At 44.5% G+C, this 24137-nt stretch overlaps 8 protein-coding genes across 8 annotated transcripts; 4 read left to right on the top strand and 4 right to left on the bottom strand.

The window, feature by feature from the left end:
• Positions 1-819: 819 nt before the first annotated feature.
• Positions 820-2722, bottom strand: LOC6537022 (probable protein arginine N-methyltransferase 1.2). Its single transcript, XM_002097553.4, has 3 exons — positions 1859-2722; positions 1564-1793; positions 820-1513 (listed from the first exon to the last, which is right to left on the bottom strand). Exons 1-3 carry the CDS (start codon positions 1973-1975, stop codon positions 907-909), a joined length of 954 nt encoding a protein of 317 aa, XP_002097589.1. The 5' UTR covers positions 1976-2722; the 3' UTR covers positions 820-906.
• Positions 2723-3221: 499 nt separating this feature from the next.
• Positions 3222-4461, bottom strand: LOC6537023 (protein arginine N-methyltransferase 1). The gene is made up of 2 exons (XM_002097554.4): positions 3958-4461; positions 3222-3899 (listed from the first exon to the last, which is right to left on the bottom strand). The coding sequence occupies exons 1-2, from the start codon at positions 4365-4367 to the stop codon at positions 3272-3274; spliced, it is 1038 nt and encodes a 345-aa protein (XP_002097590.1). The 5' UTR covers positions 4368-4461; the 3' UTR covers positions 3222-3271.
• A 2489-nt stretch (positions 4462-6950) lies between these two features.
• Positions 6951-8172, top strand: LOC6537024. The gene is made up of 2 exons (XM_002097555.4): positions 6951-7728; positions 7813-8172. The coding sequence occupies exons 1-2, from the start codon at positions 7568-7570 to the stop codon at positions 8045-8047; spliced, it is 396 nt and encodes a 131-aa protein (XP_002097591.1). The 5' UTR covers positions 6951-7567; the 3' UTR covers positions 8048-8172.
• A 701-nt stretch (positions 8173-8873) lies between these two features.
• LOC6537025 lies at positions 8874-10356 on the bottom strand. Its single transcript, XM_002097556.4, has one exon. It carries the CDS (start codon positions 10266-10268, stop codon positions 9291-9293), a length of 978 nt encoding a protein of 325 aa, XP_002097592.1. The 5' UTR covers positions 10269-10356; the 3' UTR covers positions 8874-9290.
• An 8354-nt stretch (positions 10357-18710) lies between these two features.
• On the top strand, positions 18711-20513 carry LOC6537026 (inositol polyphosphate 1-phosphatase). Its single transcript, XM_002097557.4, has 2 exons — positions 18711-19325; positions 19663-20513. The coding sequence occupies exons 1-2, from the start codon at positions 18836-18838 to the stop codon at positions 20295-20297; spliced, it is 1125 nt and encodes a 374-aa protein (XP_002097593.2). The 5' UTR covers positions 18711-18835; the 3' UTR covers positions 20298-20513.
• A 653-nt stretch (positions 20514-21166) lies between these two features.
• Positions 21167-22681, top strand: LOC6537027 (derlin-2). Its single transcript, XM_002097558.3, has 3 exons — positions 21167-21498; positions 21581-22101; positions 22158-22681. The coding sequence occupies exons 1-3, from the start codon at positions 21412-21414 to the stop codon at positions 22333-22335; spliced, it is 786 nt and encodes a 261-aa protein (XP_002097594.1). The 5' UTR covers positions 21167-21411; the 3' UTR covers positions 22336-22681.
• A 186-nt stretch (positions 22682-22867) lies between these two features.
• Positions 22868-23474, top strand: LOC6537028 (succinate dehydrogenase assembly factor 3, mitochondrial). Its single transcript, XM_002097559.4, has 3 exons — positions 22868-23053; positions 23121-23230; positions 23287-23474. Exons 1-3 carry the CDS (start codon positions 22972-22974, stop codon positions 23455-23457), a joined length of 363 nt encoding a protein of 120 aa, XP_002097595.1. The 5' UTR covers positions 22868-22971; the 3' UTR covers positions 23458-23474.
• On the bottom strand, positions 23455-24129 carry LOC6537029 (dihydrofolate reductase). Its single transcript, XM_002097560.4, has 2 exons — positions 23994-24129; positions 23455-23943 (listed from the first exon to the last, which is right to left on the bottom strand). Exons 1-2 carry the CDS (start codon positions 24107-24109, stop codon positions 23478-23480), a joined length of 582 nt encoding a protein of 193 aa, XP_002097596.2. The 5' UTR covers positions 24110-24129; the 3' UTR covers positions 23455-23477.
• Between the last annotated feature and the right edge of the window lie 8 nt (positions 24130-24137).

The following is a 24137-nucleotide window of genomic DNA, read 5'->3' on the forward strand; positions in this document are numbered from 1 at the left end:
CAAGATCAAGCCTCGGGCTTTTCAGCCAGAGACCACTGGGTACACTGAGAAAAAGTCTATAGAAAAGGTACAAGCTACAACCTACCGAAAAAGGGGTCGTAAATATAGATTTTGGTGGAATATATTATGAATAAATGAAAACTATAGTCTCTAGTCACAAAAAAAGGAAGTCAGTTTCTGGTGATCCATATGTTAAGGAAATTTAAAGGTGTAATACTCACTTGAGCTCCCCTTCTTCCCGCAGTGCACATTCAGCAGACGAAATGTCACTTAAGCATGTGAATGGCCGGCCGGGAAGAATCGGAATCGAGATCCGCGGACGGATTCCTTTCGCTGGGCTAACCAAGTGCGATCTGGGATCGGAGATCGGTTATGAGATCAGAACAAAAGAGCTCTCACTGCAAACGAGGCCGTTGGAACAAACCCCAGAGCCAAATCACGACGCACAGTCTGGCAAGACGATTGTCGATTCCCGATCCTCGATCCTCGATCCTCGATGGTCCATGTTCGCTGGTCGATCGGTGAATTATGCGCGACATCATTTTAAATCGTTGTAGCAACGTCAAAGCTAAACACCGATCAGGTCAGCCAAAGCAGCCAAAAGGAGGGCTTACACAAAAAATAAGTCAGTCAGAATCGGTGGCAGACCCAGACCAGATCCCCAGCCAGATCCCTTGTCCAGAACCAGAACCATTGTCTTTGGGTAGCAGCCGCCCTAATTGATGCAGCACGGCCATAAATTTTGATCGGCCAACGATCCGCAATCCCCAGCCTGCTCCCCTTGCAGCTGCAGAGGGTCCAAAGATTGCCATGAATACATCAACAAGAATAGGCCCCTTTTATTTCGCTCAAATCCACGTCACTCGCTTGGTCGCTATCTGTACCCGAAACATCCTCGTGCTCCACCTACTCCTCAGATCCTGAATTGGCGACTTTGGAGCTGGCGAGCGAGAAGGAGTACTCCACTTCGCGATGCTCATCGGGCTTGTAGTACATCCCAAGGTCTCCGATTACCAGCTCCCGCTTGGCCACCACGACGGGATCGTCCATAAACAATATAGTTTGCCTCAAATAGGTGCGAGGTCGCTTGGGACCTGTGGAAAATAAGAGTCTAAACTTTCCCTTCGGCCGGCAGAATCCAATATCTGAGTAGAGAACCACGGCTCCAAGTGGACTGTCCGTCAAGCCACGTAGCTTAAATGGAACCCTGAAGCTCTCATCGTCTATTTGGGCAGTGCGGAGATCGATGGTTTTCAGAAGGAACTTTTCAGTTACCATCTGCTCCTTGGCCACGTAATCCTCTATCAGGGATACGGGCTCTCTGACCATATAGCTTCGACCAGGATAGTCCGTCTGCGGAAGGATATTCACTTCGATGGTCTCTCGCGGATGCTCTGCGATTCCGCAGACAAATAGATGGGCCACATTGGGTATGATGAGACCGCCTTTGACCAGCCACTTTTCCCTGGCATAGATGACCTCCTTAAAGAGCGATTCCACAAAAATAGAGTGGCTATAAAATAGTCAATCAATTAATGAAAAGTGAACATCAAAACTACCTACCCCATCCACTCGGACACTATTATATCCACCTTCTTCAGGCCGCAGGGCAGGACTATCTCGTGGATATCACCCTCGACAAACTCGAAGATATCCTCCTTCTCGTTGTTACTAAAAGCATTCTTCACAAATTCCGCACTTTCCATATTGCCCAGCGCCATGACTTTGACGGCACCCGCTTCCACGCTCATCAGACTGAGCAATCCACTGCGACAACCCACGTCCATGACTATCTGTTGAAAATCTGGCATAAGTATTTACTTATTTATTTACTCCTGAAAAAAACACACATCCTTACCTTATCCTTAAAAAGCCTTTCGTATCGCTTGAAAACCCATTCGTACGCTCTGGTGGTTATGACATCGTTCAACATGCTGTCCGCCATTACTCTCAGCAGATTCTTCTCCAGATCCATGTTACACTTATTCAAGAATGTTATTCTATATTACAACTTATTTTACTTGTCAAACTTTGATACTTTCGATTGGTTACTTTAATTGGTATTAATAGCAAATCAGCACAAATAAATTTAAAACTTGTTAATACATTTGTAATACATTTTGTTTAAACCTTCTTTTTATGTTTATATTAAATGTATTACTTGAAATTTGTACCTCACATTATCCTCGTTTCCAATTTCACGCCCCAATCAGCGACCATAAATTCAGAATAGATTATCGCCCGGCATTTCTCACAGTTCCCCAGGCCTTATCGCCATCCAAGTGACACCAATTAGTTATGAGCCAATTGTGGGATCGGACCTTCTTATCAGCGGGAGCAGAGACAGGATACTCTGCGCTCCAAATCTGGGCACCGGACTAAGCTATCTCTAACGAGTCTCTAATTTATAGGTGACTGGGTGCGCAGTGTCCCGCTCCGTTGACAAATGCCTGCAATTTGATACCCAAACAACACCAACGAGGAGGAGTAGGACCTGCGCATGGGGGCATACAAATTGAAACGTTTTCTGGGCCTACACTGGCTGGTAGGCTGGCTGACTGGCTGGCGAGGATCGGATGGGATCGGATCCATCTGGGTGCTGTTTTTGTCTGGGACTTTGTTAATGCGCCCAGCGGGATGTCCACCGAAATCTCTTACGGGGGATGCGAACAAGTGCTGACCGAAAATCAAAGATCGCTGGCTCATTTGTGGCGCTTTTGTGCGCGCTAGATAACCAATATTTTATAATCATGTCCAATAATGGTGTGCATATTAATTTCATGGGCGCATAAAGCAACTTTATGGCCTTTTAAGAACTGCTATTAACAAAGCCCGGTCCGTGCACAAACACAAAACGAGCTGACAAGAGATTTTTTGGGCAACCTCTAGAGGTCGAGCATCGAGAAACATCGAGAAACGAGACAATGCAAATGGCTAAAATAGTAAATAGAGTTATAAACGCATAAAAGGCGTTCATTGTGGGCCCACGGCGTTGGCTTTCACAAATTTATACGAGGGGCCATCAATTAATTAGAGGCGGAGAGGGACACATTTTCACATTCTCCCCTCGGCAATGACCTGGCTTTGAAATTAATTTGTTAGGAAAGTCGTTAACATTTCGACTGTCCACTTTCTAAGCCCCGCCGCGGATTGATTGTCCACCGAAAACAAAAATAAAAACCCAACCCTTGGGCAATTGGAGGCCCTCGATTAACGACCCATTTTATGGCCCAACACTCTCATATTTCTAAATTCCAAGTGGTTTACAGGTTCATCTCGCTGAGCAGAAGCTCTTAAAGCTCTCCACTCGCGTTCTATCGCCACGGAAGCTGATGTGCAGGTCAAAGTTCATGCAGCGACCATCTTGACCAGCGGGCGCCATGGACAGCACTCCGCGCACCCGATCCTTGCTTCTCACATACAGGGGCTCGTCCAGATGGAGCACCGTCTGCTCCCAGTGGGTCCATGGCGAATGCGGCGAGGTGGACAGGGTAACAGCTTCTGTCGACTTTCCGGCCGGAAACAGCACATCAAAATAGAGCACCAGCATATTGATGATTCCAGTTCGCTTCACTTTCAACTGGAAGTTCGACCGAAAGTCCACTGGCTGATTGGGGGCTACAGCCAGGTGGGTGGAGTGTATGAAGCACTCGTCGGTGAGCAGCTGCTGGATGGGCACACACTCCACCAAGGCCTCCTGGGAGAAGGGCTTCCTCACACAGCTCATGTCGATGCCCTCAACGTTGCTCCAAAAGTTGAGATTGGCCAGTCGATGCGGATCATGGGCTCCGATTATCCAGAGGTTTCCAGAGCTGGGCAGGATTAGCCCACCACGGACAAGCCACTTATCCCGGGCAAACAGCACGGAGTTTATCATGGCCTCCATATAGAGAGCATTTCTGATAGTGTAAAAAACAAGTCATTTAAAAGTAACATTAATTAGGCAATACATCATACCCCATCCACTCGGAGATTATTATGTCCACCTGCTTAATGCCGTCGGGCAGCTCCACCTGCTCCACCAATCCCTTGACCACCTTCACCACATCCTCCTTCTGGTTGTCCCTCACTATTTCCTCGGCTAAATCCGCTATATCGGTGCATTCCACGGCAATAACTTTGCTGGCTCCCGCTTCGGCGGCGAAAAGGGATAGTATGCCCGTGCCACAGCCCACATCCAGGACGACCTTGTCCCGGAAGAGCTCTCGGTTCTGGAGGATGGCGTCGCGAAAGGCCTCCGTGCGTACCGAGTCCCTCAGCATGTTCATGTGGGTCTCCAAGCGCGAATAGGATTGAAAGTAGTCGCTATCCTTGCCCTCCAGAAAGAGCAATCTTTGTTTCCCCGTGAGCACAGCATTCCAAGACATTTTCAGGATTTCAGAATTACAGTACCAACAGTATTTCACAAGTTGTCGCCTGTGAATAAATATTTTAGTTTTGACAGTACTGACATACAGAAAGTATTGCCATCCCTCAGTTCTGTTTAGGATAAAAGAGGAAACTATCATATTTATGTAACTAAAGTAAAAGATATCAGTAGAGAGTAAATAGAAGGAAAATATCCTAATGTTCAGAAATTCCCCCACATTTGGTCACATAATAAATCCATAAAAATTGGGAATATCCACCATAAACTGACGAACAATACTACGTCATTCTATCGCCATTATTAGCATCTGAATGGCCGAAGCCAGATAAATCAAAATTTTGCATTTAATGGTCCCATTAAAAGCGACCAAAAAAATCGCCCCACTCAAATGTCCGTGAAAGAAATGTGCCGCCAACACCTTAACACAGGCCATAACTCGCTTAATCCGCCCAGCCCCGAAATTATTTTTATGGCCAAAACTTAATGATTTCCCTGCCCCTTCCACCTGCCCCCCTGCTCCATCATCGAGCACTTTCACTGTGAGCTATAAAAATTGTGCAACTTGTGGCGAACGGTAAACAAAAATTGTTTGAAATTAAAGGCGGAAAAATGCCCGTCATAATTTTTCAAGTGTCATAAAAATAACTCCATAAGCAGACGCAGCTAATAAATTGGCTCATTAATCAATTTAGTCACAGAGCAACAATAAAAAGGAGCACACACGACAATCGAGCATAATAAACTATCATTTTTAATGTTGCTAAATTTTATGCTAATTTGCCATTTCTGGCGTTCCATAATTAGGTTCGCTCCTCCGGCGGGGGGTCGTTTCTCGATTGCGTTTGGGCCCGGCCAACAATCGCTGCCATTTGTTTTGGACGGCTTTAAAAACCTATAAAACTTTTGGCACAAATCAATTAAAAAGCGACGTAAGTTTCCATTAGAGTGCTTGAGTTCGCTGTTCCCAATGAGAATGCCACCCACTGAGGCGATTAAAATGCGACGATGCTTTGCATATTGAATCGATGCCGATGATGTCTGCTCTCTAGCCAACTTGGAGCCCTTCCATCACCAAATGTTACCAAATGTTCGACATGGGCCAATTATGCGAGGTGTGGGTGGCGAGGCGATCCACCTTGATGGTCGATTTTCACCTGCTGACCCACAAGCCAAAAGCCATAAAAATAAGACATTTATGACCTTAACTTAATCGAAAGCCTAAAATAAAATTTAATTATATATTTTCTAGATAATAAAATAGAACTTGAATCGTTTTCGTTTAATATACGACGATATTTTAGTATTAAAACTTGTTGTATTTTATAATACAAAATTATACTAGATTAAGTTTATACTAAGTATTTTCAATTTCAACAGTCTTTTATAGATTTTTATTAGTATTTGTGTTTTTATGACTCCGTATTGTTATTATATGAGTCAATAACTTTCTTCGATTCACTAAACTGGGATATTTAATAATGTAAATATATTTAAATAGTTATTCAAAATGGATCCCCATCCCGAAACCCTGTTTAATCAAAGTCATCCATTTGACTCCCGGTTCATTTGACCCGAATTTCTTTTCCCATCCGACGGCGAGTCAAATTGTAACCACAGTTGAAGGACAATCAAGGGTGGCTGAAAATGATCGGGGAGGGTCGATTGTAATCAACCACTTCATCAAAAACAAATAATAACATGTGCTCCCTGAATGCTCAACAAGCGCGACACCAAAATGATTCGAAAACAGGGGTTGATCTGGCCTATTCATAATCGTTTTAATAGAGTGAGAACACAAGTCGAACAAAAGGCTAGGGATTTCATATTGATATTCAAAGGATATGGAATTACTACACCTTCATAGAGCTGAAATCCCGAACCCCTGTTTTGCTGTCGAGTGTAGCTTTCATGTGCTCAATCAGTCATCGATTAACGCGCGATTCCAATCCTCCCATCCCGTCCCAATTTCAGAATTTCTGAATCCCAACCACTTTCGGGTGTTAACGATGAGGCAATTTGATTTTAACGGATCTGCCAATAATATCCCGTCCCAACCCCTCCCCCCTTCACACCCTTCTCTGCCAAATATAACTCTGCCAAAAAAAAAAAAAATTAATTGCTGGTTGTGCAAAAGTTTGATTGATGCACTTGGCTTGGCAAGGGAATAAATAAAATTTCTGACACATGGGAATTTTAATTAGAATGCCTTTGTTTCGTACCTCAAACTGCCGACCTGGCCCAAACAGACCTCTCCAAACCGACTGGCTGATGAAGTCGTTTCGATAAAATGCAAAAATTGTTCCCCACCCCGCGTCACTTCCTTTGCCGGGCCTTCTGTTTCGTTTTTTTTGTTGGTCTAAAAGAACAGTGCTGTTGCTATCTATCTCCAACTAAAAAAATATAGAAAAAATGGGTAATAACATAAATTGTACTTCGGAGAGGCAAAAGTACATATTACTCAATGGTTTAAATTTTGCTTTGTAACGGACAATCCTGTAAAACCCAAATTTTGTATTGAAAAGCGAGTTTAAATGTTAAATTTGTTTAATGTAAAAAATAAAATCAAAGCTTTATTCCTTCACAAATTTGTGTATTCCAACTGCTTGTAAATGTTATGGACACCTTTTCCTTATTTAAAAAAATAAGCCCAACTTTGAGCTACCATGAAAGCCAAGCCGCCAACACCGATATGCGAATGGCTTGCCAATTAGCGCCCCCTGGCACCCAAGTGGACTCACGATTTCCGAGCGGCTGATAAATTAGCGAAATTTTAATTTGATTTCCTTCACAAATTTCCGCCGAACCGGGCATGGATGTGGCCATGGTGGACTGTGGTGGACTGGATGGCCGGCCGGGTGTCGGAGTGTCTGGCCGCAATGGACACAGAAGCCGAGGCAGCAAATAAACTAAGTGAATTTATGGCCCCAGGGCAGGAGCGGCACACGTGTGCGACATGCCCACACATTGACACCTACCAATAACCAACTATCAAGTACCAGCCATCCAATAACCGCCTAACCACACAATCCACACTCCCCACACTTCATCCTCCATACTCCACACTCTACACTCCAATAGGGCTGCAGGTCCCTGGGCGCGTTTTGGATCAGATCATCGTCTTGGTTCGGTTCGGTTAGGTTTGGTTTGGTTGGGTTTTTTGTTTATGCTGGGCAGGCACAAACGAGCTGACAATGCCCCATGTCAGGGCGACGGTACGTGCGGCCAAACAAATTACAGGGAAATTGCGTCACCTGCAGGAATTTCCACTCGGCATTGTCAAATGCCATCAGAAATCGTTGGACATGTTGTAACATTAATTTGACATTTTACGGCCCAGGACAGGGATCGTTGGCAATGAGGTATGTATGTTTAGGCCGAGGAGTACCCCATTCCAGGCATCCATATGCATATCGCACGGAGCACCACTTAACAATCTGGTCCAGACCGCAGAGCAGCGCAGGACAACGATTAGCCTCCCAGCAGACAGCTGTCGAGCGGACCAAGGATGCTGGAGCCACCAGGGGATTTTGCAGTGGCATCTCGGGCACTTGGAAAAACATGGGGTACTTTAGTCAGTTTAGAACTCAGTCTATGAAGGAAGGTAACAAACTTGAAATTATGAATTTGTGTCTTCTACATTGCTATAAATCGAACGAAAAGAAAAGAACCAATCTATAATCTGGAGACTATGTTTCCCTCAGTGCACTTCCAGCTTGGGATGCAGCTCCTGGCGTTTCGCTCTGCCAGCTGGTGCAATCTGTTGGAGCAGCGTAAAGGCATTTCTGGCACTAAAACAAATTGATGCGGTCGGGAAATCTCATTGCCGGCTTAGTGAATCTGATTTGCGGTCATCGGTCGTCCTCTCGTTAACCCAGATTCGGATTCCTGTGCTTGGTTCTACAGATGCCAGGCTGCTGCTGCGATTAATTTGCTGCGGTGGCGATAATTTGTTAATCGAAGCATCCTCATCGCAGCTTGCACTCTGTCCAGAAAGTTCTGGCAATCCTCTCCCCTTGCTTCTGCTCCAGTTGCAGCATTGTCCAATTAAATCTGCCGAAAGTAGGGTGGGAATCTTCGATGTGGATTCTGCTGCCCGGCTTGTTGGTTTAACGGCCGGCGTTCTTTTACGACGGCATTTAGCTAAACTATCCAGCAAACACCACTGGGGAGACTCATCCCTGGGGTGGCTGCCTTGATGGGTGAGCTCCCTATGCTGATGGTGCAGCATTTAATGCGGAAACGTGCCCCAAGTCGAGCTTCGATTAGCGACTAGCCTGGATGATGTGTGCAGGTCAGCAGTGGAGGATCACGCAACAACCATTATGGCCAGAGGCACGCCCACGCCTTCTTAATGGCCCGCCAATTCCCAAAATCTGTTTCGGTTAAGTCGAATCATGCTGCGTCCTAAAAAGGGAGTTCTTAAATTTCCATTACTTCGATTTTGCTCATCTACTCTAAACAACTTGTAACAAGCATCCATTTTGATTGAAAACAATATATAAAATTTGGTTTCGATAAGTCGGAGTACATTTTGCTTAATTATAATATTAGTCTGTAAATTGTAATAACATTTCAAAATATCCCTTTAAATTATACATTTGAATTTCAGCCGTAATCTGCATTTTGCAAAACTTGTGTATCCAGAGTCCACAGAACTACACAAATCTATTTTATATTTATATTTATATCTTAGAGGCTGAAATCGATTTCACACAGCTGAAGTAATATATTTAAGACTGTGGTTTGTATGTCATGAAAACAAAAACTTGTGGCAAATAGTTCACATCTAAGGCTTAAAGATTTAGTTTTTAAATGGTGAGTATTTAATACATAAAGGTGCGACGTAATATCAACATGTAAAACGCCTAGAACATTTCACTTAACATATTTGAGTAAGATGCGGCATCTCCTTACATTCTCACTAGCGATGGCGTTGGCAGGACATATCAATTGGCGTATCCCTATAGTATATCTCCTCCAATTTCAACTCCTCCAGTTCTTGTGCCTCTTTCCGTGTGTACTCTTCGATGTCCTCGAGCATTTTCATTAGATCATCCACCTGCTTGTCGAGCAGATCTTTTGAAATATTCTCCTGCAACTTGTGGACTCCTGTCTTAGTATTCGCACTTGGCAACTGGGCCTCTGAATGTTCCACAAGCTTCGTTGAGTCCTGCTGTTCTGGAACCTGTTCCACTAACTGAGATTTTGCCTGCTTTAACTGATCTTTTGAGACCAAAATCTTTGATTTCCGATGGGGCTGCTTTTCCATCGTATCCAATTTCTTCGATTTCAGGGAAACTAACTGAGCCATCGAGTAATACCGTTCGGAGACCTGCTCCTTCAGCGCCACCGAATGTGATTCTTCCTGCTTCTTCATTTGGCAATCTACGGCAGGCTCTATTGAGTCCGGCTCTTTCTCCTGATTGACTAAGACCTGCCCCACCGAATTTACCTCCTTATCCTGCTCCGCAGCTACCTGTTCATTGGCATCCTGCTCCTCCTGTAGGTGGCCTCCATGTTCGGTAACCATGTACTCCAATTCGAGGTCCTCGGCGTCGACGCAATCGCCGTTGTCCACAGCCAACTGCTGGTAGTACCCGAAATCCTTATCCGGATCTGCGAATGCCTGGCGGGCGTGCATCATGGCGCCCCGAAAAGTTGGATTGCAGACGAATCCCTTTGACCGGACCACTCCCAAACGACGCTGGTTCTTCTCGAAGTCGACGACCTGGTTGCGAGGCACTTTGGCGTAGTTGCAGGTTCCGTAGAAGTACACATTGTAGGCCGTGGCACCGACGCGGTTTAGGATGCGGGCTGGCCAGGCGCGATACCCGCGCACCTTGGCGAACACAAAGTCGCCAATCGTGAAAATAGGCATCCTGGCACGGCGACGACCCATGTTTTCCACTCAAATAGGCTTATTTTGCAGGAAAATCAGTTTTGGCAAGCGCTTCTTTTTAAAGTTCTGGAAGGTGAAGAAGAAGATCGTTTTCCTGGAACTAACATAGTGCTGCCAGATCGACGCATGGCTGTGCGCCAAAGCTCGTGGCAGTGTTGACTAACGCGAATGCTCAAACATTTGAATAATTTTTATAAAGTTAAAGTTAACTTATGCAAACTGCATTAAAAAAATCTAAAATGTTTATTCCTAAAAATTTTAACGAAAAATACACACTTTAAACTGTGCTTTAATAAGCAAAGCTTTGTAGCTAAGAATAAAGAATATCGAAATGCGTATTGATTAAAAAAAGAAATAAATATAATAAAAATATATTCTCATCAAAGTAAACCAAATTTTTATCGATGTTTGATTGTGTATATTTAAAAGAACCACCCATTCCGAATGGCAAGTGAATTTGGGTCATTTTGGTGGGCGGGCAATGTTTCCTTAATGAGCAAACAGCATTTGCATTAATGGTCATTTGCGTAGAAATTTGCACAACACGCTACCTGCACTCGGATTTCAGCTTATGTACATATGTACATATATTAGTTATTCTGCGCCTCTGTGCGTGTGCAGTTCTGTTTTGAATTTTCGCTCACGTTCGCCGTATTATGCGCAAATTGGCTTTTTAAATTGTCGACTTGTTTAAGCTAAACGCAGCTACACTTTATGGCCATGTTCCGTGCTGCATTTTAAGCCATGCGAAATTCCACTAAGCCCTGCCACACTCGCCCTCCATTCGCTTAACTCAATTATAATAATTTTAATTTAGCACAAGCATGGTCTATAAAATGGCAAAATTGCATTATTTACCAGGCGTAATTACAACAATATTTATATGCTAATGAGCCCGTCACTTTGCCCTAACGATGTGAAATTAACCAGGCCAAAGTTCTGGGAAGTGGTCACTTCTGCTCGCCAACCATTTTTTGTCGAGGGTATTCCGCGGCTGTTCTGACGACCTCGGAGGACTGTCAGTGCTCAGAACTCAGAATTCAATTGGAAAATGCAATTTACGAGCCGGCCACGAGACCCACAACTCTAGTACCCCACAGTCCATTTCCCCACCCCGGCTTTTCCTGCATTTTCCTGCACATTAAGCCAGCTGAAGGCGGCAGGGTGCGGGGGGCAGTGGGGGGCATAAGCTACGCATGTAATTTGTAAGTAATTTTTTCAACTATCATCGCACCAGACAAGCGACAGCCACTGCGTCGACGACCACGCACTTTTTACAGAGAGAAAAACCCGCATTTAAATTTTAAGACGATACAAAAATATGTAAAATTGTTTATTTCCAGCTCAAATTGTTAGCTTGTTTAAATATTAAACATATTTTGTTAAACAAAGTAATGCTTTCTTCCTGTGCAAGCCCGAAAAGCATTACAATTACCTCTGATTGAGGGAATGGGAAAGCCAGGCCAACGGGCACAAGCCAACGCGTTAAGTTGTAGAAATTAAGTAACGAAAGCAGCGAATTGCAGCGAGGATTGGGAATAGGAATGGGCACGAGAATGGGGCATAAGGCATGGGGAACGGCAATGGCAATGGCCATGGCCAACGACGGGCAGGCATAAATTATGAATCATTTGGACGCTTCCTTATGACACCGAAAGGCCAGAAGAAGCCACCCAGCCAAGTTTTTATGGTCGGAATGAAAGCATTGGGAGTGGAGAGTGATTAACAAAAGACGAGTATGGGCGACTAACAAGTATTTATGCTGCCATCTGCGACTCGGTTTGTTCCATTTTATTGGCTTCATTGACTGGAAATTGGCCAGATTGTTTGCCTTATGTTTAGCCAAATGCTAATTGAAATGTCTGCATTGTGGCGGCGATTTCCCACTGCACTCCACTGCAATTTAATGGGCGTGTCCCTCTTTAAATGGCAACTGGGGACATGGGACATGTAATCAAAACTGGGGAAATCGGGCAATGCCATCAGGTTGAGTTCATCAACAGGTTTTTCAGGAGGAAAGACATTGGGGCTAATGAATGGCTCCGTTCGCTAATTGTGCTCCACGAGAACGGGTTAAACGGGAACATGGGAGGGCAATCAAAATCAGTTAAGCTGAAGCCAGATGAGCTTAACTAGGAAATAAAATCACACCTATATTATGATAGGTGTGCAGCCAGGAAAATGGCATGTCGCTCTTATCTCAACTAAACTTTTTCAAACTGCTTCTATAAAATATGTCGCATTAATATTTGTGTTCCATGATTTGAATGACAAAAGTTATATAGATAGCTTATAATCAACATTTGCTTTCCGTATTGGGGAAACTCCAACTTCAACTTCCCTGCAAGGTACCGCCGAACAAAAGACTTAAGACACGAACTCGACCACCCGACCACCACTCATTTCCTGCAACACTAGCACATTGCACATCGCACTTCGCACATCGATTGTTTGCATAATTCGCAAGAGCCCCAGTCAATTAAGTGGCTCTCTAATTAAGTGATTAAAACGCACGCGCAAACACCGTGGAACAGAAGCGAGGAAAATAGTGAAAATATGCAAGTTCATAAAACAAGCCGCACGCCTCAGCAGCCGGCAGTGGAGTCCACACCCGCAATTTCATAAAGAAAGAAACAAAAACGCAGAGGGGCTTTGCAGTTTTTCCAGGAACAAACGCGCTTTTGCATTTTAATGCGGCACAAATAAGGCGGCGAGGCGAACCAGGCCATATGGACAAATGTGAATGTGAATGTACGAGTATATGTGAATGTGAATATGGGCGATTGGGGTGTGAGTTTGGCTGGATACACGCACACACGCCGCCTTGTTTCTAGCTAATAAATGTTTTTTTAATGAATAAATCACTCGGCGATAAAGATCTGCTTAATAACGTTCATTTAAAGAAGCGAAAACAAAACACACAACCAACAACGGCGTGAAGAAAGCCAAGCTGAGCGGAAAACCAAACAAAATCCAGCCGAAAGCCAGCACCAATGAGTTGGTGTTGAATTCAGACACTTAACTCTTTTAACCCAATAGAGAAACTTTGAATGATTGCGCCCAGCAACGCAATATTTCCTTGCGGGAAAGAGAAATCCCCCAAAGACTATTTGCCAGCGATTGAGCAGCTAAGTAATGCACTTGCTGAGGTTCAAATGAAGTGCGGACATGGTAGAAGCTCTGTTAGGAATATTTTAAAGGAAGTTTCTTTATAAACTATTAGTGGATACTTACCACTATTAAGATGTTTATTGGGTATAGTCTTGCGACAATAAAGCTTTCTGTAGTTGTTTGTTACCTTTCTTGCCTTACATAAGTCCAACTGCAATCTTGAGGCTCCTACTACGAACTATCGTCCTAAACTCTCGTCCGCTGCTGTGCACACCCATGGCCTTGTCTGCTGGCTGTCTGCAAGTGCCACAGAATTTATTTCGTACGTCTTCTTCATGTCCATGTCGAGTCCACGTTGATGGCGAGCACAGCTGAAGTATGCGAATAGCTCAGCTGCGATATGAAAATTAATAATTCCCTGGTAGTTTTCGTATGCCGGGCACACTCAGACGGACTCGCTACCTGGGAACGTGTTCTCGGAGTTGTCCAGTGGGGCAATCATCAATGTCAATTAAATGTTAAATGTTGGAGGCCACTTGTGGGAGTTCGAGCAGGATGCAGATGACCACGGAGATGGATCCTGGATTCCAAGCAGATGAAGCCGTCTCCAAAACGCATTACTCCGATCGCCCACTCAAAGGGGTTAATCCCAAGCCCGACATCGCTCCATCACTCCCTCTGCGCTCCGCGGGACATAAATCTACGCCTCCAAATCTACATATTAACGCCAGAGATGGGGCCACTCAATGCCAGCGGACAGCGCCAACGATCACTTACTTTATGATCACTTGAAAACCAATCAAGCACAATAAATAATCACTCTGCAGCAGGGACAAGCTGCGATATTGAAAATCGCCTCGCATCCAGAAAAGATACAAAGATAGCCAGATGGGAAGGCAAACTGCAAACTGCAAACTGCAGGACTGCGACTCACTCGTACACATTAAATTATATTCACACTTTGGCCCCCAGAAAATGAAATGGTTTTAAATACGGAGGAAAGCCAAACAAGACGGCGATCGCATTGGGGATCAGCAAACAGCTCCAGACGGACCACAAGACACTCGGAAAAATTCGCAGGTTTTACTGACTAAACTTGCTTCATAAACTTGCAAATCATTTTTAACCAAATATTAAGCTCTTAATTCCATAAACATGTTTACTGTTTTCTAATGGAGTAAAGTAATGCATATGTTTATTTTAGTTACAATTTACAGTTCCATTTTCTGTGCAACTTCTTTAAAAATGCTGTTTTAAGACGATTATTTATGTGGAAATCCCCTTTTATTTCCAGTGCTGAAGGCAGGATGCGCTTTGGCCAGACAGTTGGACACAGGGACGCTAAAAGAGGCGGGACCGAGGGTGCAGAGGACTCTTGACCAGAAGACCAGGGTCTGAAGACATCTCTCCCTGGGCCAGGCTGCATTTGTGTTTTTTTACCTTTTTTTAGTTCCTGCCCCATGCCTCCGACTCTGTGGCTCGCTTATCATCATAACAATAATGTTAAAGTGGCAAAATGGCAAACTATGCGCAAAATGCATAAAATTTATAGCCAACTGGTCCGGGCACTGGCCAAACAGATTTGTTTTTGTATTTGTTATTGAATCTGTATCTGTATTATTGGCCCATGTTTTTGCGAACTTCACGCTTCCGCTCTTGTACGGATCGGCGGTCAAAAGTGGGACCCAATCCGAACACGATCACAATGGGACACATGCGGTGGCAGGAGCCGATTCTCTTGTGCTGGCCGTTGGATCAGCGGATCGGCTTCTGTGGGGGACACCTGGGTACACGGGTTCATGGGTATCCTCAATGGGTGAATGGTGTAGTTTTGGGCTGCATAATCTTTCTCTGAGTAACTTTTTTCAAAAGACATTAAAATCATTTACCAACTATACAATAATAGTTACCTATCAATAAATCATTAAATTTGCGCACTTGTGTAAGCCAAAAATAGATTATACTCCATTTGCAAAACGCTTTCGAAATTAATTATCTTTTGCCATTTTCCCCTGCCCAACCGCTTTCACCATTATTTCTACAATGGCCTTCCGCAGATTAATGCCGGTTCAATAGCATTCGCATAGATCTACATTTGCCCGCGGGATACGGTGTATAATTGGTCATCTGGGAGCCACTCCCTTCGCATGCTTGGCCAAATGTAAACAATTAAGCGGCCAATGCAAATATGAATGAGATTTTCCCCCACAAGCCAATTACTCAAAGCCCGAACCGCTGGAAAAACGAGGAAGTGAGCTGCCAATGAGCGTAAACAGGCAAACACCTTGAAGCGCATAAATTAAACCGCATCGACAGGTCCGAAAAAACTCGGAAGGAGTTGCAGTGGAGCGGAGTGAAGTGGAGTGGAGTTGCAGTGGAGTGAAATTATTTCGGATCCAATCCAGTTTGTGGCTGCAGGCTGGCACCTAGAAGATGGCCAAAAGTCGAAGAATATGGCTAGAATGGCCAGAATACGCGAGTGAGTGGGCGCTGCCAATTGAGCCAATTGAAAGGCCACAACGCGTATACGCCCCGTTGCACTCGACTGGCAATAACGATGGCTTTATAAACGGCTAAGTCGATCTACCCCCACTCCCCCATTAAATGGTATAAACCGCTAGACTAACTAATGAAGCGCACACGCATAACTTAATACCAGCCATTCGACATTTGTCGAGCTTGTTGTGGCATTTCGTATTAATAAAACATCCAAGACAATCAGCCAACAAAGAGCCAACTAATTTTTGGAAGCGTTCAAAACTCGTTTTTAACACCTCAGGGGTGGAGCCTTTCGTCGGTGCGAGGGAGACGGGGCACCTGGCGGGTGGCAGAGGGAGAGGGACTGATTTGGTGGGGGGCCATCACAGAAATCAAGTCACAATAATATGTAAATGTTCTCGTGTTTCGAGAGCGTCGAACATTTCGCTGTGGCGATTAATTAAAGACTCATTAAGAATTTGTTCAACTCGGGCGATTAATTAAAAGGCTGTTAAATGTGAAAGGGGCGAAAACAAAGAGTAACCGCTGACTTAAGAAATCTAACTAATGTCCATCAAAAGACTCGAAACACAAACTTGACATACATACGACATACCAGCCCATTGGTAAATGAGTAAAATATTGATACATTACTTTATGTTATTTCTTTGTACATAAGAAGGACAAAATTTGACTGCGACTTTACCTCAAGACTTGGCAACCTGATACGGATGTACCGCACTGTAAAAAGGGAGATGACAAATGCCTTCGGTGGAGCTGCTGATAAATGCCCACCAGTTCGGGGGCTGTTTGAAAAATCGTTTGGCCAGAGATCACGCAACGGCCAAATTGAAACGTCACCAGTCGCAAGCGGCCAAGATTGTTATTGTTGGCCGACTGGCGCTGTTTCTCCATGAATATTAACACATTAAAATGGTAAACGTGGTTGAGTGAAAAATTAACCCAAAGCAGCCGAAATGCCGCTGCGGCTGCAGCCTAAATTATGCAAAGTCATCAAGTCAACGTTATCCAAACATCAATGGCCTGCGAGGCCTGGGAAAAAATTAGCATAAGCCCAGCGTTCCGACGCACCGAAGAGGAGCTCCTGCAGCCTGAGGGAGGACTCGCACACTCCGGAAAAGGGGGCTTACGTTTTTGAAATTCCTCTATGGCCAAGGAAATATTTTAATAATATTTTACTCCATAAGATATAGAGCTTTTCCTTTAAAGATTGATTGAATATTACATACTTGCAATGCTGCCTCTATGGAAATTGGGAAATACTCTCCCTACTTTCTTATAAATAATAAAACTTGAAATTAATTTCGAAGAAACAATTAAGTTTTACTCCTATGCTATATATAATGAATATTCAGCTAATAAGTTAAGAATTCAGAAACAGACTTATTTAAACTGGATACATATCCATATTCCAAGATTATACATTAATGTGAAAGGAACTAGTGAATTTGTGCGAGTGCAGGAAGGCCGAGTTAAGGAACAGGGAATGGCCCAGGCATCGCAGGAATGCCACATTGATGCAGTCACTTTGATAGCGCGACATTAGCAGCAATTTATATGCAAATGCAGCAGCGCAGGGAAGAGGAGCGAATGGGATGCAACGGCGAGTACCACAAACTGATTGATGGTCTCATTTCAAAAGATGCCAAAGTGCGTGAGCCAGAAAGCAAAAGGCAAGCCAAAGAACGAGGACTGGAGACTGTATACTGGAGACTGGAGAGGATTGGGAGCAGCAGTGGGCCATGTAGGCCAGCATCATTAATGCGAATCATTAGCAGTGCTCGCTGATAAGATCGGGTGCAAATTATGCGGCAGTCGCAGCTGGAACAAAGCCCTCGAAAAGTCATGGCCTTCGGCTCCTCCCTTCTGGCCATGATTATGATGCTCGGCTGCCCAGAGATTCCCGAGGGGCGGCGAGTGCGTAATTTTTAATTGCCAATTAAAATGGCTCCAATGAAGATGTGTAAGCTGCTCCAAGAGCTAGAACTTGAAGTCGTTCGGCCGTAATTAGGGGATGGTCCGAATTAACCTTATTACAATTATTTGGGGCGTTCACCAAAAAAGCTTTGTAATTGGTAATTCATTGAGTATGTACTACATTGCTAAAGTAATTTTGTTGACTTACTTGCGGAAAAAACAAAAACTAGTTGGTGTATTGTTATGATACTTTATGTTTATATACAACTACAACTACAACTACAACTACAACTACAACTACAACTACAACTACAACTACAACTACAACTACAACTACAACTACAACTACAACTACAACTACAACTACAACTACAACTACAACTACAACTACAACTACAACTACAACTACAACTACAACTACAACTACAACTACAACTACAACTACAACTACAACTACAACTACAACTACAACTACAACTACAACTACAACTACAACTACAACTACAACTACAACTACAACTACAACTACAACTACAACTACAACTACAACTACAACTACAACTACAACTACAACTACAACTACAACTACAACTACAACTACAACTACAACTACAACTACAACTACAACTACAACTACAACTACAACTACAACTACAACTACAACTATACAATAAATGTAAACAATATTGGTAAAATTGTTAAATACATTCCTTTAGCACAATATATTTTTTTAACTAAATTAAAATTTTAAACTTTGAAAAAATGGTAAAAATAAAATAAAAATTGTACTTTAAATATTTGAACTACGCGCGTAGTTCAGTATTTCTTATTTCCAGTATTTAGTATTTCCAGTAGTGTGGCCAGCCGAACAGCTTTCCAGTGGCTCCACCGAGCTGTTTTGGTATTCGCAGCGAAAAAGATACTGAACCAAAGAAGCCCACACAAATTCGCAGCTGGAGAAGAAGGAAAAGCCATAAAAGTGTGGAAATGGAACCCAAATAGGCCACAGAAAGCAGCAAAGCAGCAGGAACAGGAACAGGATGAGCGGCGAGGAGCAGGCGAGTCTGCTGCGCGTACTGATCAATTGTGCGGAGAAGGCGGCCAACATAGCCAGGACATGTCGCTCCAACGAGGAGCTCCTGGGATTGCTGGTGCAGGAGAAGAGCGGATCGGAGGCCAACGAGCGGTTCGAGCACGACTTCAAGACCCTGGCCGATGTCCTCATACAGGAGACGATCAAGCACGAGGTGGCAGCGCTCTTTCCCGCCATGCAGGATGCCATCCTGGGCGAAGAATCGCCCAATTTCACCAACAAACTGGGTGAGAGTGTCACCATTGCAGTGGGTGCGACTGAGGAGGACACCGCCTCCTGTCTGCAGGCTGTCCTTAGCGGGCACGAGGGTGCTGCCAGCGCGCTGGCCACAGAAGTCCATCGGGAGGTCAGCTTCAGCAGCGAAAAGCTCGGCGAGATTGCCCAACTGCCGGATGAACTGGATTACGCCAACTTGGGCATCTGGATCGATCCCATTGGTTCGTAGCTCCCAAAACTTTTTTCATAGTTTTCCACAGGATATGTTACTTTTAGCTTTTACGTTAGCTTTGCAAATCGTATGTCTTCACATTCGTTTAGGATGAAGTAGATCTGCCCACTCCATCTTCCCATTGGAATTATAATTTATTATATTTATACGTCCAATGAGAACCGTATGAGTAATTCTCGAACGCATTTCTAGATTTTGTTTGTTTATGTGTGTATTCCCTAGTGTGATATCACCATCAGAAGCAACACCAAACCGACGAGCTAATACACTATTTCGTTCTTTAATCTCAATTACTTGAAATCAAAATATGTACTTGTATCTTGCAGACGCTACCGCTGAGTACATTTCGGGCGACACCATGTTCACCGACTTCCCCGGCATCACGTCCACCGGACTGGACTGCGTCACCGTGCTGATTGGCGTCTACGAACGGGACACCGGAGTGCCGGTGATCGGAGTGATGGCGCAGCCCTTCGGGGAGAAGCTGGAGGAGAACGTGTACAGCTCCTCGATGTTCTGGGGCGTTTGCCTGCCCACGCTAAGGGCACACAACTGCGATTTCGAGGCGCGCGATGAGAACCGTCGTTTGGGCATCTTCTCCAGCTCGGAGCAGTCCGACATACTTCAGCGTTTCCTCGACCTGGGCTACGAGTTTGCATTTTCTGCTGGTGCTGGGCATAAGGCCTTGAAGGTGATTACCCACGAGGTTGATGTGTATCTGCTTAGCAAAGGGTCCACCTTCAAGTGGGACACTTGTGCTCCCCAAGCCATTCTCCGTGCCCTCGGCGGAGATGTACTGGATTATACCGCCAGTGTGGCGGAGCAGAGAGCAGTACCACTAAAGTACCTGATTGAGGATGCTGAAGCTGATGCCCATTGGAAGCGAAATGCAGGTGGTATAATCTCTGTGCGCAATGTCGATGTTGTGGAGGAGCTGCTGGCCAAACTGGCTGAGCAATGAATGTTGTTGTTATATGTTGTAATCTCATTATTGCTGTTGTAATTGATTCGGTGTTTTGCTAACAGTGAGTCGAATTCGTAGGGATAGAAACCATTGCATGGATGTTGTTAATAAATGGAACCTGAAAACGTGTACAAACATCCATTCACAATCGTTTTTGTACAACAAAATACATGGCTATTTAATTACAAAATGTCCAATTGCCAAAGACCTCAATTATGCGTTTCATTTGCAATTAAAATTTGTATTGTTCGTTATTCCTAAATCAACATAAGTGTGGATAAAATATGCTTTCTTAAGGGTAGTCTACTTATTGGAGTTTCTATGTCGTTCAAACAATGAGCGTTCTGAGCATTAAAACAATTCAAGAAATTCAGCAAGAATGACAAACATCTTTGCAAATACGATAACTAAGGTGTTAAGTCTCTTAGTCGACTCACTCTAATGTGCTTAAATAAATATAAACTATTATCAAAATCATGTCCATAAAAGAAAACACTTTGGAGTACACTTAATGCTACTTTTATATGCGGGAAAACGAACCTGGGCCATCGGTTTCAGATGTCCTTAAGCTCCTGGGAGACTCCCAGCTTTTATATTCGCTGAAGACCGACAAGCAATTGGCTTAAAGCGCATAAATATAATTAGATGTACGGATATGGTAACCACACCATTGGGATGTGATTAGAGTTAAGCTACAGCTTAATATTGCACTTTTAGGAAGGTCCAAGAGTTGTCATTGTAATGAACGCAAACAGGCACAATCTTGATCTGTTCTTGATTCTTTTAAGCATAAAGTTTAATTAAATTCAATTTAAGAGCATCGTGTCACGACCTAGACTTATCGATAGCTGGCGCCAGTGTCACTAGTAATTTGCCCACCTCTAACCTTGTTCATAAAAATAAAAACTAGCGTTCCATTTATTTTCCCATCGGCCCGAGCGCTATTCCCAATCCATTAACACGTCTAAATCCTGGAGTACAAGGGATCCGGTGAAGCGACTACCGAAAACCGCTTGATCGCTTCTGGATGTGGGTGAATAAACAGTGAAGTAGCGAAGAGTCCAAAGGATACGACCCCAATCCACTTGTCAACGTTGGAGGAGGAGCCGCCATGAATGCCCTGCGGCAGTTCTACCTGGAGATCCCGGTGGTCACACGAGCCTACACCACGGTGTGCGTGCTGACCACCTTGGCGGTGGTAAGTGCATCCCGGATCGCGTTCTTAATCGCGGATGACGTGTACGTGTATTATCGTCGATTATAATTTGCCAACTTTCTAGCATCTGGACCTGGTGTCGCCGCTGCAGCTATACTTTAATCCCACGCTGATTGTGCGCAAGTTCCAGATCTGGCGCCTGGCCACCACATTCCTGTACTTTGGCACCATAGGCATAAGCTTCTTTTTCAATATGGTGTTTACATATCGCTATTGCCGCATGTTGGAGGATGGCTCTTTCCGCGGACGCAGCTCTGATTTTGTCATGATGTTCATCTTTGGCGGCGTGCTGATGACCTTCTTCGGAATCTTCGTCAACCTGTTGTTCCTGGGCCAAGCCTTCACATTAATGCTGGTCTATGTGTGGTCACGTCGCAATCCACTGGTGCCCATGAACTTCTTCGGGGTGCTTAACTTCCAGGCGCCCTACCTGCCATGGGTTCTACTCTGCTGCTCCATGATCCTAGGAAACACCGTGTGGGTAGATGTCATCGGCATGGGTGTTGGCCATATCTACTACGTGCTGGAGGACGTCTATCCCACACTGTCCAACGGCTACAGACTGATCAAAACCCCCTACTTCTTGTAAGTTCACTTCGAAATGGAATATAACGCTTTTAATTACTAGTCTTTGTCCCTAGGAAACGTCTCTTCAATGAGCACATCGAACGCAACTTCCAGGCGGCTGCCGAGGATCGTCCTGGCGGGTTTCCCTGGGGCGGCGAGGGTCAGCCCCTGCTGCCCGAAGAGAATGCAGATGACGGACAGGATGAAGAGCCAGCGAATCCAGCGGCGCCCGCTGCTGCCGCGCCGCAATAACAAAACTAGTAAACTTGATTGTTAAAACGTTCTTCTGTTCAAAACGACGACGATGACAACAATGTTGTGTACCCCTCCGCCACCTTCCGTTTGGTGCTTGGTGTAATTAGGCGTATAGTATTGAGAGAAAGGCGTGCAATAGTTAGCCAAAGCTGGTGCAGAGCGTGTGTGTATGTCATTTATTGGTTTGTTTTCTGATGTAGAGCACACTTTCCATCCGAGATGTTCTTTAATTTATAATTTAGCCCCAAGGGATGAATCCACGACAGATAGAACCTACACTGCACATGTGATTATATACATATATACAAACATGCCACAAATAAATCATTATGTAAAAAGACCACTTTGCACGTTTCTAATTCTTGAAAACGCTTAGAAATGCATAGCGACTTTATTCCTCATACATTTTTTTTATTTTCGCGACTGAGCTTCATAGGTTTTACAGTGAGATAAAAATAGTATTCAAATGCGCGCCAAGCATTTGATACGTTGCCACCTGTCAACTCAAATCGAGCCTTAATTCGAAGTTAGCCAACACTGGCTGCCTCAAAACAGTTTTTATTTGCTCAATTATTTTTTAGTCAGCTGCTAAGAAATATAGTATTAGAATGTTATATATGAAATAAACTCAGGATGTCCAGAATTTTAATGAGCCAACTGACCCACCCGCAGCGTGTCCGCCTGCTGTACAAAACGATCCTCCGCCTGCACAGAGGTGATATGAAAGATGCCCCTTTACCATAAATTGCATACATTTTAAACGAGACTTCTGCACTCCGTAGGTCTTCCAGCGGAACTGCGTGCTCTGGGCGACAACTATGTGCGGGACGAGTTCCGGCGACACCTCAAGTGCAATCCCATGGAGGCACAGCTATTTATGACAGAGTGGGCCGTAAGTTTTACGTAATATACAAAAAGGCGCCCTTCTAAGCAAATCCTCCATTGCAGCGATATGCGTCCACAATCACCCAACAACTGGGAATTCGGGGCAAGCCCAAGGGGGATTTGGGCGAAGAGATTGACCCGACGACCGTCGAAATGCTGAAGGATGACCAGGTAGTTCAACTATACGAGCTGATGCTGGCGGCCAAGGGAGTTGAAGATGTGCAAGGCAAATAAATTAGTTGATTATTTTATTTTCACTGTTTCTCCAAGACCTTGTACTCGAATTTGATGCCATTCTCCTCCTGGAGACCGAGTGGCGTGTCCGAATCGGGCGCAACCTCACGGAAGCTGTCCGGGATCGCGGGAAAGAAGGTATCGCATTCAAACTTCTCGTGGATTTTGGTAATGTACAGCCGGTGACATCTTGTCGAGGCCATGGCTTCCTCGTAGACGCCACTACCGCCCACAATCCAAATGTTCTCCACCTCGTTCTTGTCCTCGAGCGCTTTCATGGCCGCCTCGAGATTGCGACACAACAGTACTCCCTTGGGCAATTCGTTTTCCTGGAGTGTGGTGCTCAGCACTATGTTCAGCCGATCGGGAAGAGGTCTCTTGCCTTCCGGCACTCCGAAATAGGTTTTCCTGCCCATCACAACTGCATTGTGCTTGCTAGGATCGCTGGTTCGCTTGGTGGTGCGGCTAAAGTACTTCAGCTCGGATCTGCGGGTATGGAACCTATAGCTGCGGTGTGACCTTTATTGCCAACCCACCTAATGCGCCACGGGAGATTGCCATTGATGCCGATCCCGAAATTCTCGCAAACTGCCACGATTAAATTGAAGCTTAGCATCCTGAAACTCATAAACTTGAAAATGGTCTTCCGCATTAACAAATCGAACAGCTGGTGAAAACAA

This window comes from Drosophila yakuba, chromosome 3R (assembly GCF_016746365.2).
Source record: "Drosophila yakuba strain Tai18E2 chromosome 3R, Prin_Dyak_Tai18E2_2.1, whole genome shotgun sequence".
NCBI classification, from domain to species: Eukaryota; Metazoa; Arthropoda; class Insecta; order Diptera; family Drosophilidae; genus Drosophila; species Drosophila yakuba.

What these genes read in the sequence shown, in the direction of transcription:
- LOC6537024 (XM_002097555.4), top strand. Translation starts at nt 7,568, where the DNA reads ATGTCAGGGCGACGGTACGTGCGGCCAAACAAATTACAGGGAAATTGC. An exon ending in CAGGGATCGTTGGCAATGAG is followed by an intron (nt 7,729 to 7,812) that starts GTATGTATGTTT and finishes AATCTGGTCCAG; the next exon opens with ACCGCAGAGCAGCGCAGGAC.
- LOC6537027 (XM_002097558.3), top strand. Translation starts at nt 21,412, where the DNA reads ATGAATGCCCTGCGGCAGTTCTACCTGGAGATCCCGGTGGTCACACGA. An exon ending in TGCTGACCACCTTGGCGGTG is followed by an intron (nt 21,499 to 21,580) that starts GTAAGTGCATCC and finishes CCAACTTTCTAG; the next exon opens with CATCTGGACCTGGTGTCGCC. An exon ending in ATCAAAACCCCCTACTTCTT is followed by an intron (nt 22,102 to 22,157) that starts GTAAGTTCACTT and finishes CTTTGTCCCTAG; the next exon opens with GAAACGTCTCTTCAATGAGC.
- LOC6537023 (XM_002097554.4), bottom strand. Translation starts at nt 4,367, where the DNA reads ATGTCTTGGAATGCTGTGCTCACGGGGAAACAAAGATTGCTCTTTCTG. An exon ending in ATAATCTCCGAGTGGATGGG is followed by an intron (nt 3,900 to 3,957) that starts GTATGATGTATT and finishes TTACACTATCAG; the next exon opens with AAATGCTCTCTATATGGAGG.
- LOC6537026 (XM_002097557.4), top strand. Translation starts at nt 18,836, where the DNA reads ATGAGCGGCGAGGAGCAGGCGAGTCTGCTGCGCGTACTGATCAATTGT. An exon ending in CATCTGGATCGATCCCATTG is followed by an intron (nt 19,326 to 19,662) that starts GTTCGTAGCTCC and finishes TGTATCTTGCAG; the next exon opens with ACGCTACCGCTGAGTACATT.
- LOC6537025 (XM_002097556.4), bottom strand. Translation starts at nt 10,268, where the DNA reads ATGGGTCGTCGCCGTGCCAGGATGCCTATTTTCACGATTGGCGACTTT.
- LOC6537028 (XM_002097559.4), top strand. Translation starts at nt 22,972, where the DNA reads ATGTCCAGAATTTTAATGAGCCAACTGACCCACCCGCAGCGTGTCCGC. An exon ending in GATCCTCCGCCTGCACAGAG is followed by an intron (nt 23,054 to 23,120) that starts GTGATATGAAAG and finishes TGCACTCCGTAG; the next exon opens with GTCTTCCAGCGGAACTGCGT. An exon ending in TATTTATGACAGAGTGGGCC is followed by an intron (nt 23,231 to 23,286) that starts GTAAGTTTTACG and finishes CCTCCATTGCAG; the next exon opens with CGATATGCGTCCACAATCAC.
- LOC6537022 (XM_002097553.4), bottom strand. Translation starts at nt 1,975, where the DNA reads ATGGATCTGGAGAAGAATCTGCTGAGAGTAATGGCGGACAGCATGTTG. An exon ending in AAAGGCTTTTTAAGGATAAG is followed by an intron (nt 1,794 to 1,858) that starts GTAAGGATGTGT and finishes GATTTTCAACAG; the next exon opens with ATAGTCATGGACGTGGGTTG. An exon ending in ATAGTGTCCGAGTGGATGGG is followed by an intron (nt 1,514 to 1,563) that starts GTAGGTAGTTTT and finishes ACTATTTTATAG; the next exon opens with CCACTCTATTTTTGTGGAAT.
- LOC6537029 (XM_002097560.4), bottom strand. Translation starts at nt 24,109, where the DNA reads ATGCGGAAGACCATTTTCAAGTTTATGAGTTTCAGGATGCTAAGCTTC. An exon ending in AATCTCCCGTGGCGCATTAG is followed by an intron (nt 23,944 to 23,993) that starts GTGGGTTGGCAA and finishes CCATACCCGCAG; the next exon opens with ATCCGAGCTGAAGTACTTTA.